The sequence below is a fragment of the Vipera ursinii genome (assembly GCF_947247035.1).
Source record: "Vipera ursinii genome assembly, chromosome: Z".
Classification (NCBI taxonomy): domain Eukaryota; kingdom Metazoa; phylum Chordata; class Lepidosauria; order Squamata; family Viperidae; genus Vipera; species Vipera ursinii.
Window position 1 is genome coordinate 120,258,986 of NC_139517.1, and position 20,082 is coordinate 120,279,067.

Consider the following 20,082-nt stretch of genomic DNA (forward strand, 5'->3'; position numbering starts at 1 on the left):
TGATAGGACTGTACACCACCCAAACTCACTGCTGTGAGATGGGCAGCTCTATCCCTCAAGCAAAAGAATGGAGTAGTGTGCCATCGAAAAAATTAGCGGGAAGGAGTTTTCCTCAGCCTCCATTTGCAGTGCAGGAGGGCTCTTCAGGCTGCATACTTTCAGACGTGTGCAAAATGGCAATCAGGTTTTTTTTTTTATGCAAGCACAAAAGTGCCTTTCATATTTAATTAGTATTCGGGCTTAACAAACACCTCTTCTGCCTGAGTGGCCCATTAAATCAAAATTTAAGAGTTTCTGAACATGAAAAAGAACACATTTTGGCAGGCAATAAAACTGGGACGTGAGTGCAGAAGAGTGCCGAAAAGCAAAAGTTCTTTGGTCAAGAACACCGCTGAAACAAAGATGACTACTCAATGCACCTAGGCCTCTGCTAGAGGGGGCCCTTACCTCTGGTTCAGATTTAACCTCCACTTTAGGCTCAGCCGTGGGAGTAACTGTTTTTGGCTTGGACTCCATCTTTCCCAGTTGGTTCTTGATACCTGCAAGAGGCTTCATAGCAGCTGTATTGCTAGAAACCGGCTTCATTGGAACAGAAGAAGCTGGAGTTTGTCGGTTGTGGTTAGCAGTCTCGATCGCATGCAAAGGTGCTATTGGCAATTCACGCAAATTACTATTTCTTGAGGCAGATGATTGGGGCTGCTGATTTGGACGTTTTAAAATGTTTTGTGCCGGTGTGTTCTGAAACAAACAAACAAAAAACATAAAAACCTTATCCTGTAAAGATGTGAAGGTCCCATCCTCTATCAAGTCAAATTTCAGGATTTCTCAATGGAGAAGAATTGATATACAGGTGATATAACCTTCTCTCTCTAGTAAGGAAAGCCGAGAGGTCCACTTGGCTAAATTCCTGTGAAACACAGCTCTCCTACCCTGACATTAACTAGCCAGAATTTCAACGTCTGTCTGGAAGAAGGAAAAGACTGCCCTGCTCTAAGTAATATGGAACGAGAAAGTTATAGAACTCAGAAAATAATCAATGGCACGTAGAGTTCCAGGATCTGTTGTAAGTAATCAGTTGGATTGGGTTACAAGTTTGATTTTAGTTTCAGTGTGCCCAAAACCTAGTCTTGTTAGTTTCACAACTATACAGGTAGCCTCGACTTACAACAGTTTGCTCAGTGACCATTCAAAGCTAGAATGAAAAAAGTGACTTATTACTGTTTTTCACTTACAACCACTGCAGCATCTTCATGGTCACGTGATCGAAATTCAATCGCTTGGCAATTGGTTCCTATTGATGACGGCGTCCCGAGGTCACGTGATCGCCTTTTGCGACCTTCTGACAAGCAAAGGCAATGGGGAAGCCAGATTCACTTAACAACCGTGTTACTATCCGCATTGGTTCACTTAGCAAATGTGGCAAGAAAGGTCGTAAAATGGAGCAAAACTCACTTAACAAATGTCCCGCTTAGCAACAGAAATTTTGAGCTCAATTGTGGTTGTAAGTCGAGGACTACCTATAATTCCAATAAGTTCAGTTTCCGCTTCAGATGAGCTTACCTTATTATTTACTTTATTAACACAGACTATTGTGTTGGGATGCTCAACCCTGCTTCTCTTTGCTAGCACGTGTTTTCTAATAAATAATACTGTAAATAAGTACTAGAAGTACTTCGGGTACCAATTTATGTCTTGGGAATTATAACGTGGTATAACCCCCTCGGACGGACTAACACCTTTGTAAATTACAAGCTGCTAGTTTTAAACTACCTTTGCATTTTCTTTCTTATTTAGAAAGAAAAATACATTTTCTTTATTTCAGCCTTATTCATGGCTCCCTGGGGGATGGGGCTGTAATAAATACCAGTGAAAGCCACCCTAGCTACTTTCATTCCAGGCTACCCATTTGGGTGGCACAGGCTCAGCGGTGGGATGAGTGGGAAACTCCTTAAATCTCCTGATATTGAACTCATTATCTATACAAACTACTGATTCCCAGCTCCTAGCACCTTATCCTTGAGAGTCCCATCAACTGAAAGACAAGGGCTTGCCTATATGGTGGCAGCTTGACTCCGTAGTATACCAATCTAGTATGTCAACAGATGAGTGAATGGAGTCATATTAAAATACAACTCCCGGGGGATGTAGAAGGGGGTGTGTAGAATGAGAGGAGAAAGGAAAACAGATGGGATGCAATTACCTCCAGAGCACTTTGTGGCAGTTAAGAGAGAGGACAAAGGCCAATGGGCCTTGGTTCAAACCCTTACTCTTCTATAGGGATAACTGGACAACTCTCTTCAGCCTAATTTTGAGTAAAAGAATTTACCTTGTATAACCTATGTACTGCAGAGTCTGGATATCTGAGAGACCACTTATTTCCAATAGTTTTTGCCAACCCAGTGGGCAAAAGTGGGGGCTCTCCAGGTTTCCTTTATTAAACCTTGCCATTGTGTGGGACCAAGGAAGCACACCTTCTCTATTGTGGCCCCAACCCTCTGGAACAGCAACTCGCCAGAGGTAAGAATAGTTCCCTTCTCCTAGGCTTCTGGAAAGCTTTCAAAATCTGTTTGTTCTCAGGCCAAAAGTTTATGATTTGGCTAAGGCCCTTGTTTTGTTTTGCTGTTTATTTGGGGGAGGGGGGGTTAGCCTGGGCTGCCCATGCAATCTGATGGTTTTTAGTATTTTTACGGGGTTTCTTTTCCTACTGTCCTATAACATTAAAGCTGGGTGCCCAATAGATTTAAATAAATGAATAAAACTAGTGGACAGACCCAGCCCGTTCCCACAAACGCCCAGCGGAAAGGCTGGATATAAATGTTCAAAATAAAAATGCCGCACAGATTCCAGCCACCTACATCTGTCGGGGTAGAAATGATAAAACAGCAGAGGCAGGGAGTGGTCGGGGGCAACCAGCAAGAGTGGTTAAGAACTCACACCTTTCTCAAAGGTGACTGTTTAGGTCTTGCCCCTGGCCTTATGCGGCCCCGTTTGTTTCTATACGGAAAGGACACTTACATGCCTGGCCTTTACCAGACTTTGCCGTTGCTGGTATGGCATCCGGTTACCGCTTGGCTGTGAAGTCTGTAGGCGTGGCCTGAACTGGGATGGGGCCACCGGAATCAGAGGCTGGGGAGGCACAGGCAGCAGGTGCTGCTGCTGGTTGGACTGGTGCGGCTGGTGGTGAGGCTGGGATGGTTGGGACGGCTGTGGCTGCTGTGGCTGCAAAGGAGGGTGCAAAGGGCCCTGTACATTTGAAAACATGGCAGGTGTCAGGTCACATTTGCTCCCTGATTGCTAGCAAGATACAATCATCACTTAACAAGGAGAAAAAAAATCTAACAGAAACTTAAGGTTTTTTTCAGAAATTGGGAGTTGAAGACAGTAAGTGCTTAGGTGTATATGCCAGAGGAAAGTTACCATCTGACTGAGACTTTTTAAATATATTTTCCTTGGATTAGACAGCAGCAAAAGCTGTGTAATCCAGAAAAAAAAAGACACTACAGGTAGTCCTTGACTTACAACCACTTGTTTAGCGACCATTCAAAGTTACAAAGGCACTGAAAAAAAAGTGACTTATGACTAGTTCCCCACACTTACAACCGTCACAGCATCTCCACGGTCAGGTGCTTGCCAACTGGCATGTGTTTGTGACAGTTGCAACATCCTCGAGTCATGTGATTGGCATTTGTGACCTTCCTAGCCAGCTTCTGACAAGCGAAGTCAATGGGAGAAGCTGGATTAGCTGCGTGATTCATGTAAAACCTAGAAAAATACATTTAACAACTGTGGCAAAAACAGTTGCAAAATCAGGTGTGACTCACTTAACAACCAACTTGCTTGGCAATGGGAATTTCGGTCCCATTTGTGGTTGTAAGTCGAGGACTACAACCCATTCTCTATAGGACCCAAAGCCAGAACAAGAAATAACAAATGGAAACTTATCAAGGAGAGCTCCAATCTAGAACTAAGGAGAAATTTTAACTTTATTCTTTAATTTATTTTAATTTATTTCAAATTTTATTTTTTAATTTACTGTACAGAGACCTTTAAGTTTTGTTGTTGTTAGCCGCCCTGAGTCCCTCGGGAGATAGGGCGGGATATAAATCCCATTAATAAATAAATAAATAAAATAAAATAAATAAATTTCCTGACAGTGAGAACAATTAACCAATGGAACACCCTGCCTCCAGAAGTTGTGGGAGCTCCAACACTGCAAGTTTTTAAGAAGAGACTGGACAGCCATTTGTCTGAAATGGTATAGGGTTTCCTACCTGAGCAGAGCGTTGGACTAGATGACCTCCAATCTCCCAACTTTGTTATTCTATCATTCTCACTACTTGTATTGTATGCTTTAAAGTTTGAATTTCTGTTTTCTCTGACCAACTTTCAATCTTTCAATCCAAAAAACTGCATAATCCAATTAAAATACCACCCAATTCTAATGTGTGAGTTCAGATTAATCCATGGGCTCTCCTGAATTATACTGGAGCTCTTTCTTTTTGGGATGAAGGTGAAGATCACAGCTAGAATCTGAACATATTCAATTTTAATAAAATATAGAATCTTTTTCAAAAATGCTTCAGCAAACAAACTACTGGAAGTTGGTGTTCGTTATCTGAGCTCTCATGGAAGAAACTGAAGCACCAGCAGAGGGAGCTCTAAGTCTTGTAGTGTTCCAGATCTAATGTTTAAAAATGCATGCTTAACAGATAACACCACAGAAACTTGTTTTCGGGGGAAATAGACTTCCGGATCGCTTCTGGAGTAAATCAATTTAGGAAACCATGGAATATGTAACAGAATGTCATATTACGGACTTCTCTAATCCCATTAGCTCTGTGAACAGCTTCACAAAAATCAACCTTTTTTTTAATGTCTTCACTTTCAAGCATTCTCATGATATAGTTGCAGTTAGCCCTTACTAATACAATTAGTGCTGGCCACCAGTGGTTGTGGTGGTAGGGAGAGTAATGCTGTCATGCTTGGCACAGCAATAAAAAGGCAGGTTTAAATTGCTTCAAACATTTAAGTATTTAAGCTCGTTTATAAGGAAGCTTCTCTCTTAAGCAATGTACGATCTGAGCAAAGGCTAAATGTAATAACTTACAACAGCTTCTCCCCCTCCTTCCAAAAAAAAATGGCATACTCCAGATAGGTTTGGACTACAACTCCCAGAATCCCTTTTACAGCACGAGTATACTAGGCGGATCAATGTCCACAATTTAATTTACCCTTAGCCTGAAATATGAAAGAAGGGACTGCTTTACATATAAGAGGGTTTGAATGAAGGGCCAAAAAAAAAAGGCACAGTAAAAGCTTGCTCTACTCTCCCAAGTACCAAAAAAGAGAGTTGCCATTTTTTTCTCTCTAAGTGACCGCAGATAGCAGATCTGTATCATTCTCTAAAATCATATTCCTGCAAAAAGGCAAGAAAGGAACAACAGGGAAGTAAAAAGGCATTGGAGGAGTTACACGGGAGAGTTCGGGTTACAATGGTCAACAGAGATGAGGAAGGTTGTCCTGACGATTACATACCTGCATGCCAGCTTGGGTGAGAGAGGTTAAGAACGGCTGTCCTGGGATCGGCAAGAAGGACTGCCGTGGGGGAAGAAAAGGCCGAGCGTTGCCTGCTCCAGGCTGGCTGAAATGAAGGATTCCCAGGGGGCCCTGAGGCTGCAGACTTGGCCTCACCAGCCTTTCCCTTGGAAACAGGGGTTGCTGACCCTGCTGGCTGAAACCAGGTCCCGACTGACTGAACGAGAGCTGATTTTGGCTAGGCACAGAGTGCGTGCTGTTAAGAAGGGGTGGTGGTGGTGGAGGGGGTGGGCTCCGCTGTTCAAACAAGTGGTGGCCGGGAAATCTCGGCTCTGTCGGAAAGATAAAAAAAGGAGACAGCATGACACCAACTCATCAGCCAAGCAAAATACCAGTTTTCGCCCAAACCCCCGCTGGAAATAAAACGTCTCAACAGAGAGTTGCCAGGAGTATGGCCAATGGTTTCTTCCCTTAGCCAGTACTCTCTACTCCGACTAGAAGCCACCAATGGTGTAGACCAGACATGTCAAACTCGCGACGTCACGTGACATCGCGCGACGTATTGGAACTTTTTCCCATTGCCGGCAATGGGATGGGCGCAGTTTCTCCGTGACGCTCCGGCCCGCGAGTCGGCGGTTTGACACCCCTGGTGTAGACACATCACTCTGTAATTGGTTAGTGTATCACTTCCTGAAAAATTTCTGTGGTTAAGAATGCATTAACAAGTAAACAATGTACAGGGAAAGGTCTGGGCTACTAATCAGCCTGCTTCAAGAGTGTGCATATAATTGCTAAATACGGGATTCCAAACCAAAGGAAAATGGGACAATTTTGAGATCGGCCAAATGATAAAGAGGTGGCAGATTCTGGCTTCATGGCTCATGCCCAATCCTGTCCCTGAGAATCGAGGAAAACATGTCTTCCCACTTGGTAAGACAATGGTCGTACCTCCCATGAAGAAAGCTTCTCTCTCCTGTGGAGGTGGGGGAGGAAGAGGGGGTGGAGGTCCTCGCCACTGATCTTGGAGTGAAAGTCGTGAGCCTTGGTTGAAATTGCTAGGAACCGGTCCAGGAGTGTTTTGTTGAAAATCAGGGGGACCCTGCATGAATAAAAAAAAGGGGGTGGGGGTGGGAGAGGGAGACGAGAGAGAAATGAGGCACAATTCCTCTTGTAACGTTTCTTAACTAGACCATTATTTAGAAGGAAACATGTAACAGATACCGTACATACAAACACCTGTTCTAAATCTACACAACCTGCTGTCCTTCCAAGTTTCCATCTTTTGTTGGGCCTGTAAACACAGAATCTAAGGACAACATGTTTGCAGGAAACTCAGTGCTTTAATAATCACAGCAGCCGGGTAGGAATGCCGTTCCTTTTCAAGCTTACTGAAATCCATACAATTATTGAATTTCTATCCCATTAATCCAGAAGTCTGAATGTCTACTTTAGGCTCCTGACACTTATCTTTTAAAACCATGATATTCTTTGCTATCTATTTAATACAGCCTAAGCAACTAAAAATGAAGCTAGTTTAATTTTCTAGTGTCAAACAATGATCCCTGGATCCCTTCATATACACATGCACACATATGTGCTCTGAAGTAAAAAAAAAAAAAAGAAGAAGAAGAAGGAAGAGAACATTTGACACCTACATTATCCTAAATACCTAAGAGACATTCATTATAAAAAGATATGGAAAATTAATATGGACATCCTACTCTTCATTTTAAATAAATGGGTTACAAACAGGTATTTAGCTATTTCATCATCAGCAAGGGGAGAAACTATTTAAAATTTAACCTCTGTAATTGATTTTCTCCTTGCTACCAAAAATGTACTTTAAAAAGCAAAAGCTTTTTGAGACCCAAACACAAATAGGAAGTTACACTTTTGTATTATCATTCTTCCCAAAATAAAAACACTTCGCCTGTTTGAATTCCCACTGACGCTTTAACTCATACATTATCACCATCAACATTCAAATGCCAAACCTGAACAAAACGATTGTCCAGCTAACTTACACTATTGTTTTTTTATAAGAGTTTTTATTGAATTTTATAGAGTTAGGGAGAGGATATTACCTGCAATGCCACACCCTGGATAACACATTGTCTTGCGTTAATGACTTTCTTTGCATATAAATGTGAATGCTTTGAGTAAAATATTATAGGATGAGATACAACATGATAACATCTTAACCAAGTGCACTTAAGTTAAGTAAGAGTAGCCGTGTTCTTTAACACTGATCTGCTGCATACAGTATCTGTATCCTATCCCTGGATATTTGAGATACGTAACACTACTGTGTGAGCTGCATTAGTTGCCAGTGTGTTTCAGGTGCAATTCACAAGGTGCTGGCTGTCACCTTTAAAGCCCTTCCTGACTTAGAAGAGGGTTCCCTACGGGCTAATCTTCACCCAGGTGTCATTACCTGACTAATTCAGTCCAGCAGGTTAAAGATACGATGGGTCCTGTCACCTCAAGAAGGTAGGGTGACCAGGACTAAGAGAGGTGTCTTCTCTGTGGTACTCCCATTCTGCTTTCTGAAATATTCTCCCTGCAGGCTTTATCTTCAAAGATCAAGATGATCCCGACCTTCTGACCTTTTATACGGCCCTGAGGACCTGGTTATATTTATTTATTTTATTGGATTTATATACCGCCCTTTCCCAAAGGACTCAGGGCGGTTTACAGGGTATTTAAAACAAAGATCGATACAAAAGTTAAAAACAATTAAAAAAGATTAAATCAATCCCTGAAAAAAATAAAAACCCCAATTAAAATTAAAATTCTCAGCCTGGGCCAGAGAGCTCGAAGAGCCAGGTCTTCAGGTCCCGGCGAAATGAACGGAGGTCGGGGGCAGTCCTAAGCTCCGCGGGCAGCTGGTTCCAGAGGGCAGGCGCACCCACTGAGAAGGCCCTCCCCCTGGGTGTTATCCGCCGGCAATCATTTACCGGCAGCACCCTGAGAAGACCCTCCCTGTGGGAGTGCACTGGACGAAGGGAACTTGATGCTGGCAGCAGGTGTTCCCTCAGATATCCCGGACCCACGCCATTTAGGGCTTTATAGGTCATCACCAGCACCTTGAATCTCACCCGGAGGGCAACCGGGAGCCAATGCAGCTCACGTAGAGGTGTTACATGGGAGTATCGGGAAACCCCCATCACAACTCGCGCGGCCGCATTCTGCACCAGCTGAAGCCTCCGAGTGGTCCTCAAGGGCAGCCCCATGTAGAGAGCGTTGCACTAGTCGAAACGAGAGGTCACGAGCGCATGAGTGACTGTGCGTAGGGCATCTCAGTCCAGGTAGGGTCGCAACTGGCACACCAGGCAAACCTGGGTAAAAGCCCCCCTGGTCACGGCTCCTATATGGTCTTCAAAATTGAGCTGTGAATCCAAGAGGACGCCCAAGTTGCGAGCCCTATCAACGGGGGGTAACACCTCACCCCCCCTCACCCCCCAGGTCTAGGGTTCCAAATACGTTAAGGACCCTATTTCTTGATTATATTAACATTTGTGGCAACAGTTTTACTCAACAGTCATACATATTTATTTTGTATTGTTTTACAGTGTACACCAAAGAGAATCATTGGCCAAGGTGGGTGGCTAATTCCCCATAGCCGGTATGAGATTCATACTGAATAAATTAAGTAGCCATAATTATTACTAGCCATTCACGCCTTGTCCTTCATGAACTGGTCTAATCCCCATTTAAAGGAACTTAGCAGTCTGTAAGGGTCGTAAGTTTTTCTGGATTTTTTTCAGAGTTGATATATACCATGTTCCCTCTTGGAACACGCTATTATCTGCATCTAATCCCCGAGTCCAATAGCATTTACTGTTCACACAGCATATTTTTGCTTCAAAGTAATTTTTGTAGGTATTACATATGTTCTATGTCGTATTCTGTGTATCCCTCAATAGTTTACATGTTTCACTTCCCCTTCTGCTTCCATTTTCATGATTTTAGAATGTTAGAAAAAATGTTAATTATCTACCTCTACTTAAACCAACTGCATCTTTTTCCAGCACATTCACTAACAGGCCTATTAATTAATTTCCAGTTTATCTACAACTATTTCACAAAATAGAGAAGAAAATACATTGTTTTGCCTGAATGTCAAATTTCATTAAGCTATAATTTGTTTTCAAATACATTAGCCAATGTTTACTATGCTGCTTTTCTTTAACATGAGTACCTGAGCAATAAGTAAATTATAGTAAATTTATTATATTCTAGAAAGTTGTTGTAAAAATTAACTATTGCTTAAAATACTAAAAAAAAAAGGCACAAGAAGTGACACATGCGTTATTTTTAGGGATGAGGCTTTATAAACTTGTACACCACTCTTTTTCAATCTAGAGAACTTTAAGATGTGTTGACTTTAACTTCCAGAACTTCCCAAGATTTCCCCACGAATTCTGGAAGTTGAAGAACTTGAAGAACACAGGTTGAGGAACACTGTCCTATGCTTTCCAGTTTTACACTACACTACACACACAAACACACACACATAGTATGCACACACACAGACACACACACAAATGTACATAAGATAATGCTAACTATTAACTATTTTTATTCAACTTATACCTTTACAACTTTCAAATAATATGATGAGAAATGTATTCCTCACTTAGTGCAACTTTTAACTTTTGAGGGATGCATTCAAGATGATTTAATATGTACGCCATGTTGCCTTTTAAATAGAATTTGGCCTTGGATTACCACCTCTAACTTCTGCTTGAAGTTCATTTTAGTCCCAAGGAACTTACTCTACTTAGTCAAGAGGTTTCAATCTAACTGGAAGAGGACCACAGACAAAAGATTATGCTTAAACCTGGTTCTCTGGAAGAGATTATTTCCCTTGGGATATGAACAATCCGTTCTTAAGCAAAGGGTTTTAGATATGAAATATCAGAATGAAAGAAGCACAATTTCATCCATTATAATTATAGGAAATCAACTCTACCGCTCCACACCTCTCCATGGTGCCTCAATTTACTCTCTCTTTCTAAATATCACACAATGTTTACACTAGCAATATTTTAGATTTAACAAAATTTCTTACACAAGACATTTACCTCTGTGATTTCATGGTATTAATATTGCGGGCTCTTTATTATTATTTTATCTGTTTTCACACCATGCCTTTTCTAGACACTACACAATGCTATTATGATTCCTGTAATTACTTTTTCTCCATGGATACCTTGATGACATATAAATTTCTTTGTGGATCATGATTATGATATTGTAGACATTAACTAGATTTTGCCAATTAAAATATTAAAACTATTGAATGAGATACCTTAATTTAATTAAGTTTAAGTTAAACTTGAGGAGCTTACGACCTTTCCCCCCCCCAGAAATTAATTTTTGAAAATTCTGGCAAAACACCTGCCAGACACAAACAGGAGCTCTCCCATAGTCACAAACTAGAAGAGAAAAAAATAGAAGCACAATATTCTAACAAGTATTGTTAGGTTAACGGATACACTAAACAATGTAAAAATCAGCCTTTTTTAATGCTTAAGACTGCATTCAACAACACTCTTTAATACTGAAGAGAATACCAAAGATGTAAATTTTCACATTCACAATCACTACTGTACAATAAACGAAAAGAATCAGTATGTTAGATAAAATAGTTGTTTCTCCTTTTTATGAAAGGAGAAATTTCAAATAAGCAAATTTCAAATAAGAGTAATAAAATTAAATCATCTGTTTATAAATCTGAAATGACATTTTAGGGCTATGCTTTTTTTTAACTTTCGGGGAGGAGTGAAGAGGTCTTGTTGGCTTAGAAAAAAGCTTTATTTTTGAGATTCAGTCAGTGTTAGCCTTGCATGATTTTATCAGCCAGAACAAGATGATGAAAAAAGTTTGAAAGACCCACAAGCCAGGTTTGCTAGGGATGGCGTTTTAGAATGGTATACCCACCTCTAAACTTCATTTAAAGTTCAGAGCCTCAGGCCACAAGTGTCTTTTGCCTATTAAAACAGACACTCCTTTCATGATGCCTGACATTCTATAGCATGAACATTTATACAACATATTAAAGTGTTCAAAGAGCTTTGCTCATACCATCTCAGCAACAATAGCATTACTCCCCATTGCACATGGGACAGCTAAGACAAGATATAGAGGTGTGCCTTAGGCTTAGAAAATTTATGGCAGTGGCAAGATAACACTGGAGACATTTTCAGTCTCTTGGCTGTCTCTTTGCCAGAAACTCTTCAAAGTCTGCATGTGACAGCTTTTACTTTCAAACCCTGAAGTTGTGAAATTACTTCTGTCACCTTTATTAAAGAAATGTTAGATGAGTTGTTGCAAGTTTTAAATAGCTTAAATCTATATAAGAACCGTTTTTGCCAAAGAAACCGTCTGATACATATATGTTTTGCAACAGGCACCATCCTAGAAAAGCTTATCACTTCACTGCAATGGGAAAAGAAATGTGTCCATGGGCCACGCTATAACAGCTTCTGTGATATTTATCAACAGCAATTTTTTTAAAAAAAGTAGACTCTCCCTCAATGACTATAGCTATCAGAAATTAAAATATAACGTCTACATTTTCTAAATGTAATTTACTTTAATTTCTTGAGCTCTGTTATGAAAACATGCAACACAGAATATTTTGTAAGGATAATGTAATCCCCAACTCAACTCAGATTTTATAGTCTTTGGGTGTTTGTTTTTTACTTCCTAGTGCAGCTTACAGCTCTGATTTCTGGTAATTGCTACCCATATATCAGCCAGGCTGAATCTGCTTAATTTCTTTGAGGTCAGCCAAGTTGGCTAGATGTTGTCACCCAACACAGGCATCACAAATTAAGAGAAATATGGTTAACCAATGTCTGTAATAATAATTATTTAGCATAGCTTATTTCAGCTATGCATCAAACTAAAAGCATAACATGGGTGTTATCAATTACTTTTGCAAGAATCTCTAACTTCAGCCTATGGTTGGTCAGGTATCTGATTAGCTTGTTCAGCATAGACAACAATGCAATTATCTGAAAGAATATGAGATAAGGTTACTTTTAATCCTGTCAAAATATTAAACTATTTTGCTTTCCTTTGATCCTCTCAAATATAATCCCTAGTTAAAAAAAATTAACATTCTCTCATACACAATTCTCATACAAATTGTACTTTTACTTTTTGGCATCTCTTGTTAATTACACAATATTATCTCTTATAATCTATTCATAAACCTGACAGAACTTTGGCTATCAATAAAAAACTTAGCATAAATTGCTTAGTGCTATAGTAATATTACATATTAAAGCATAAAGAGAATCTAGCAGTTATTATAACACTTATCAGCTCTTCTAAAGGGTCACTCTATGTATTTTTTCAACTAGACTAATTAAATACTTTTAACAATGTCACTGAATCTTTCAATAAATTATACTCGTCTCCACGTATTTTCATTTATTAATCTTACTTAAAATACAAAGAGATGAGAAATGCCATTGACATCTAGGTATAGATACTCTTAATTCTTATTAAAATGGCATAAATGCAAAGAATCAAGGACTACAGTAACCTATGACACTGCTTAAGACTATATCCATTTGTCACAAATGTTAATCCTCTTATTTTAGCAGCCAGTGGATGTTATATTCTTCTCAGGAAATAACCCTGGTTCGATTCAATTAAAATAGGGTAAGCTGTGTGAAAATGGATTGCGCAAATGTTTTCAAAATAAGTCTTGTTTCACTGTCATGTTCTCAGCAAAGTATTTTCAACATGGTGGTCTTGAATTGAGCCCCTGATGGAGCCCTCCACAAAATTAGAGAGCCACTGTGGTGTAATGGCCAGAACTGTTGTACTTCAACTCCACCTTCCATCATGGAAAATCACTGGGTGACTTTGGGCCAGTCTCTTAAGCCAAGCTAGCTCATAGGTTGTGGGGAATGAAACCATTCATAAGCCACTTTAAGCTCCTACTGGTGGGATACAAATCTAATAAGCAAAATAAATACAGAAACTGTGTGCATTATGCAATGGTGGAAGAGAGAGATGGGAGTGACCCAAGGTCTGGAAATACATCTATCTGAAGGAGAATATTTGTACTTCAGGGTTGAAATGAAGGGTCTTTGGTGCTGAGCTTGGTTGTTTCTTTGGAGATGTTTCATTACCCAACTAGGTAACTTCATCAGTGCCAGAGCAAGCCTTTAAGCTATCCTTTATGAAATAAAAGCACCCTCTAAATATAATTCTAAATCTTGTGTGTGTGTGGGGGGGGGGGAACTCCAATGGCTGCTATGTCAAGGATAAACAGTCTAAATCAGGGGTGTCAAACTCAATTTCATTGAGGGCCGCATCAGCATTGCGGTTGCCCTCAGGGGGCCGGGTGGGCGTGGCCAGGGTGGGCATGGCCTACTGGGTGGGCGTGGCTAGTGCGTATGGCCTACTGGGTGGGCGTGGCCAGCTCTACATCGTTCGCATCACGGGTGCCTATGGGGGCCTGGGCAGGAGTGGGACAGATCTGAGGGTCTCTGGGCCAGGGCCAAGGCAGTGGGGGCCATTCCCTCACTGTTTCCAGGATGGCTTCGCAGGCCACATGAAACCATTTTGCGGGCCAGATCCGGCCCCCGGGCCTTGTGTTTGACATGTCTGGTCTAAATCTACACTACTGGAGCTGCTGCTCTTTTTTGTAACCATCCCATCCACTCAAAGCTGCTCAAGTCTCCTCCCAGTGCCCATTTTCAGGGAGGATGCTGGATACTGCAACCAGTGGGGGAAAATTCTTCTTGGACTAATGGAATCAGTCTATGCCAGTTTAATAATAATTTATCGTAGACCGCTCTTTCTGGACCAAAGAGAATTACTCCTTTGGAAAAGATGGGGATAGAAAAAGCAGTAACTAGCTAAGAATGTTCAGAATGTTCTATGTTAAGAATTTGGAGGATATTTGGACAATGGAAAGGCAGAGGAAATGGGGGGGGGATTTATATCCAGGATTTCTGAACATAGAGAACTACTGCATTCTTATTTGTCAGAATTTTACATTCACCAAGCGTTATCTGTCAAAAACACAGTAGACGACTTGTTTTAGGATCAGAGGAGACCCTGCTCCTGGCTGTATTTGATCGTTTAGCTGCATTCAGTATCATCAGACACAGCACACCTCAGACTGCCCCCAAGAGTTGTGACTAGAGGCACCATTGCTGCTTATAATTCAAAGTACTGTTTTCATTCTTAAAAGCTCTATCAAGCTTGCCTCCTAGATGTCTGGAGGAAAACCTTTTCTCATTGGAGCCATCCTGTCTGACGCGCTCACCTCCACTGGGAAGGTTACTGTCTCCATCTTCAGAGTGTAAGAAGCATCTTTGGGGTGTCTGTGTGTCAGGGAATCTTTCTGTTATGACTTCCAGCTTATGGGATAGTTTCTTCAAGGTTACTGTCGACTTTGGCAGTGTTTCATAAAACAGTTAAAACAAAGCAACTTAAAGGGGGGCCCAAAATCTAATCCCACATTTTTAAAATGTAACTAATTTTTATACTCTTTTATTTACTTTTATTTTAATTCTACTTAATTTTGTTTTCTGTGTATGTTCACAATTGCAAACTGCCACTTATTTTAAGATCTGATAGCATAAAAATCAAGCAAGCAAATATTCAGCAATAATGGGGGGGGGAGGGAAATGACACCGATCTTCCACTGATGCTTTCTTCTTTAAAATAACCTTTGAGAACTGATGCTCTCTATTTGATTATAATTTATTCACAGATCACTGATTTTAATGCATAAGATCTGTCTCCTTCTGTGACATCTACACTAGTCCCCTTTTCTTGACCAAGCCATATATACTGAAATTCATTCTGCCTCTTTCCTACAGCCAGGCGGCCTTTGTTTAAAGGGATTAAAGATTAAAGAAATAAGAAATAACCCAAATCTTCTGCTTCTACAAGTAAGAAAGTCGCATTATACTCAATTCTACTACCAGCCACATGAATTTTTAAGCAAGTATTTTATACATCAATTTGGGGACGTGTATATTTTAAAAATGGGTATTTTTCTGTTATGTTTTTTTTTTAAAAAAAGGTTATTTCCTATGAATGTTCAAATCAAATCAAAAAGTGAGCAATCATGGCATCAACTTGATTTTACCATTCATGAAAGCACCATTGGGGAGGGGTTGAGGATAGAGAAGAAAAAGGCTAGTTCATTTTAGACCCTGCCCCTCTCCCCAGCTTAATAAGTGTTATCATCATGTTTAGCTTCTGCTGCTCCTCCGGCAGATGGGGATGCATTGATATGATTAAACTTGATAGTGTGATAATGTATGGAAATAGTGATTAATTAGAAGCTCCCCAGCAAACAGAGGATGTTTGTTATCATGTCACCTGCACTGTAAATTGCATTTCTCTTCTCCTAGCCTGACACTGACACCATAGGCAGAAGGGGTGGAGCCACAGCAGTTGATTTTCTGGGTACTGGCAAGAGAAAAACCCTCACTGCTCTATTGTGAAGGTACTAATAATAGGACTATGTAGATAAGTTGTGAAAATGGCAGGTCCTCATAAAAGACAACTTGCCAGAGATGCTCAGGAAAGCTCAGTTGCACATCTGCAGGGGCTGTAATAGGAGGGGAAAAAATGTAATTTGATTCAGCAGTCTCATTCGAACATGATTTGCATGAAATGCTGTATAAAGCTCTATCCAAGAAACGTCAGTCATAACCACCTGATACCTTGTATCATGTTTAAAAAGAAAGGAAAATGCTTTCCAGACCAGGTGGAATTTGCCAGTGCTGCTGCACAATAATAGAGTGAAAATTTCATTTACATTTGCTGCTGTTCTAACAGCACTGCCATAACAAAAACACAATTGCTATGGCAGCCATGCAGCAGGCTAGAGTTTTTCTCACCACCACCACCCCGCCGCCACTCTGCACTTGACGTCTAACATTTAAACAAATAACCATGCAAGTGTGTAAGCAGCTGTCCTTTATCAAATGATAGGACACTTGATGCATATTCACCATGACTATAAACGGTCAATGTATTACATTTTAGAAGGTTAAGAACTTCATACATATTTGCTGTATCTCACAAAAACATTCATCTGGGCCAGGACTGGTGCACCGAGTGGGGTCAAGTTATTTAGCTTTCCTGATACATGAAAATGACTCTTCGACCACATTCTGTCCCCATTCTGATAACCAACAGAGGACTTGAGATAACTTGTGATCTACTAGGTAAACTGAGGAGAGGAAATGCTAATCAATCATTGTCTGCATAAATCAGCAAGCATATCTTCCTCAACAAGAAGAAATAATTTGTGCGCATGGTGCAAATAAATTCAAATTTAGGTAACTATACCTGCAAAAGACAATTCCACTACCATTTCCCATGCTACAAACCCTCAGACTGATGTTTACCCTGACTTTAAGCAACAGGAATTGTACCCTAATCAGACTCAATTTAGATCTGAGTAACCTGTGGAAGGAAGGAAGGAAGGAAGGAAGGAAGGAAGGAAGGAAGGAAGGAAGGAAGGAAGGAAGGAAGGAAGGAAGGAAGGGAGCAAGCACTCCTTCCACCAGATGTTTGAAAATGATCCAAAGAATCTCTGACTTGTTTAGTTCTAGTTTTCCTTCACTTTATTCATGGAACACTAAATAAAAATCTCATTGCCGATGGATTCAAGGAATAATGGTTTACCCTTTCCAAATTAAGGTAACAAACTGAGCTATCAAACCAAGATTTGAGAGGAAAAGCGCTTTCTCTCACTCACTTTCAAGTATCAAGCATACAGAACCTGTATCTCAAATATGTTCATTCTCTAGGAAAACCAAAGACCAGCATGTAACAATTATGGATCCAAAAGATGATTTAATTCTATCAAAATTCACAAATTATGATAACTAATATTTGCTTTTCGCAAATAAAACTGCTTGTGCTTTTCGCAACAGATGAACACCCTTAGGCTCCATCTGGGTTTCGTTTAGCACTATGTATCAACTGGAAAGGAGAGCTTGGTTTCCCCTAACAAGCCACTTCCCAGATCACAGGTGCTAAGAGAATCACGGAGAGCACCCTTTACCCTCCTTCTGTAATAAATCACCTAAAAACAAGCAATTAAACAACGTATACTACCACACTAGAATTCTTCATAATTCTGACTTACTCCTGCAAAATAACAAATACCAAGATGATTTGCAGAGATTTAGAACAGAAATCACCTCATCACATGCACGTTAGTTTAATTATTTTTTGAAATTAAAAAAAAGTGGTGCACAGTAAAAAGAACAATAAAATACACTAGACTTTTGATTATAGTATTATACATTGGTTATGATATCCATGACACATGGATATATTCCCATATTTCTAAAAGATAATTCCCAATTTCTGATCGTTAAAATCTAATATGTGAATTATTTATTAGCTTTACCAATGCTAAAAAGGTTCTAGAAATGTGGAGTCTGGTGAATGTAAGCAACATTACTGAATATTCCTGTTATGTGTCTGGATGCACAGTCTAAAGAAATCATAACTGAAGGAAGACAAAACTGGGGGGGGGGAAACTGGGAAATTTACATACTATAAAAATATGAATGGGAAGAGAAGTGGGAATATTCAGTGACATTGAGAAGCAAATCAACCTAGTGTAGCAGATAGGGGAAACATCTGACTAACTCTGTTTGGGACAAAAAAAAAAGATGCGATAGATACCAGTAGCAAATTAGTTTTTGGTATTAAAGATACAACAAAAGAAAAAAATAATAATAAAATTCTTTACATTTACATTAGAAATATGTAATATTTGATTCCTCTTTATTAAAGAAAAGCAGTTCTATTTATCCTGAAGGGACTCTAATGGATGGATGGAGTCCTTATTATTTTAAACCCAGCCAGTGTGTGTGTGTGCGTGTGTGTGTTTTAAAACTCCCCGCTGAAAGTTTTTACAATTAAAACAAAATTAATTCAGGCCTGAAAAATTCATTGACCTTTAAGCTTTTAACAAACAATTTTCTAGCTCACAGATCATTGTCAATATTTGCAAATCCTTAAAATTGTATTTCGCTGGCACCACTTTTATTTGCCATATTAATATTTCTTTACCAATGTATGCTTATCCATATCAGAGAAGAAGGAACAGCTGCTACTCACAGGAAATCTCTGGGGTCCTACAGCAGGTCTTGGCTGGGTTGGGACTGGCAGCAAAGGCACTAAAAACAAGGAGCACACCTTTTAAATCAATTTGTTTTAGCCAAGACTCCGGGCCATTTTCATATGCAGCCACATTCACAGGCAGCTGCCGCCCCATTCTCCCCAACAGCTGCAGGCAGACAAAATGTGTTAACACCATGCAACAGGGCAATTAGGATGCTGATGGCATAGGCTACAAAATTAAACAAGGCACAGGCAATTCGAAATATATATATTTTTTTTCACCCATTACTGAACGAGGGACAAAATCTTGACAGCACGGTATCAAGAGGCATGTCGTGATTTTCCGAAATTTCAGATATTACATCAATTTCTATTGGTTAATTCGGATTAATTCAATTAGGCATTACAGTACTATGTATGCTTACTAGGAAATACAGACTAGTTAAGCTCAGTTACATACATTCCTGAGCATGTTCTATATTGGCTTATTGTTCACAACGTGTTGTACCTCCTAAGATAAGGCAATCAAATGATTTAATTTTTTGCAAATGGAATAAAAGAGAAAAGGGAGTAAAACTAAAGAAAAGCACGTATGAAGAAGTTGCACTGAATTAGCTATTCTAGAAATAAGCTCTTTCTGCACCATAATTATCTCGCAAGAGACCTTAAGAGACCTTAAACTGGTGTTTCTTAATGTTTTGCTTGATTATAATTTATGAATCATATCTCTGAACTCATTAGACAAAACTTCTGGCATTCATTTCTTTCTGTTTCAAAAACAAATCCTCACTAAACCTTTACCCATTGTGCCAGACTATGATATAGTTTTGTTTGGGGTTCAGTATGTCAACGTGAACTCTTTGCAAAGAAAACAGTGAGGTTTATTTTCCGTAACCAGTTACAGAAAAATGGTAGGAAAACAAATCAAGAATTAAAGAAATTATTATTACAAGCTGCTTTGTCTCTGGAGATTCTCAATAATCCAGGTCAAAGTTGTCCAAGGTTGCTTTTTCCAAAAGGCAACTGGACTTTCCTGGGTTTTTTTCCTTTGAAAACATTTTGCTTTCCCTCCAACAACCTTCTTCAGAGCTGAAGGAGCTTCTTGAATGAGATGCAAAATGTTTTCCAAAAAAAAAAACCCCAAAAACCTGAGAAAGTCCAGTTGCCTTTTGGAAAAAAAAAACAGCTTTGGGACAAGTTGTCTTTTAATAACGTCAGTGTATAAAAAACACCAGTCTTGGTTTAAATTTAAATAAATTTCTGTTTCATTTATTTCATTTTTTCCCCTACAGTTCCAGCTTCCCACCATCTAATTTCAGGGGACGAAGCTAAGGAATTCTGCATAGAAAAATACCTAGTGCTATAAAAATATGGATAACATTAAAAGCCAACTTATTATACCAAGTA

The 20,082-nt window shown here is 39.7% G+C and overlaps 1 protein-coding gene across 6 annotated transcripts in view; it reads right to left on the minus strand.

Annotated features, from left to right (window-relative positions):
- RBM33 (RNA binding motif protein 33) overlaps positions 1 to 20,082 on the minus strand; it is a 127,379-nt gene that overhangs the window by 59,321 nt on the left and 47,976 nt on the right. For 5 of the 6 annotated variants that reach the window (XM_083376971.1, XM_083376970.1, XM_083376969.1 and 2 more), the window contains 5 exons: positions 18,673 to 18,731; positions 6,484 to 6,634; positions 5,536 to 5,867; positions 3,016 to 3,243; positions 448 to 738 (listed from right to left, as the gene is read on the minus strand). In XM_083376971.1, coding sequence (XP_083233097.1) covers positions 448 to 738; positions 3,016 to 3,243; positions 5,536 to 5,867; positions 6,484 to 6,634; positions 18,673 to 18,731 — 1,061 coding nt within the window. The remainder of the gene's footprint in view (positions 1 to 447; positions 739 to 3,015; positions 3,244 to 5,535; positions 5,868 to 6,483; positions 6,635 to 18,672; positions 18,732 to 20,082) is intronic. The other variant, XM_083376973.1, reaches the window with a different exon arrangement.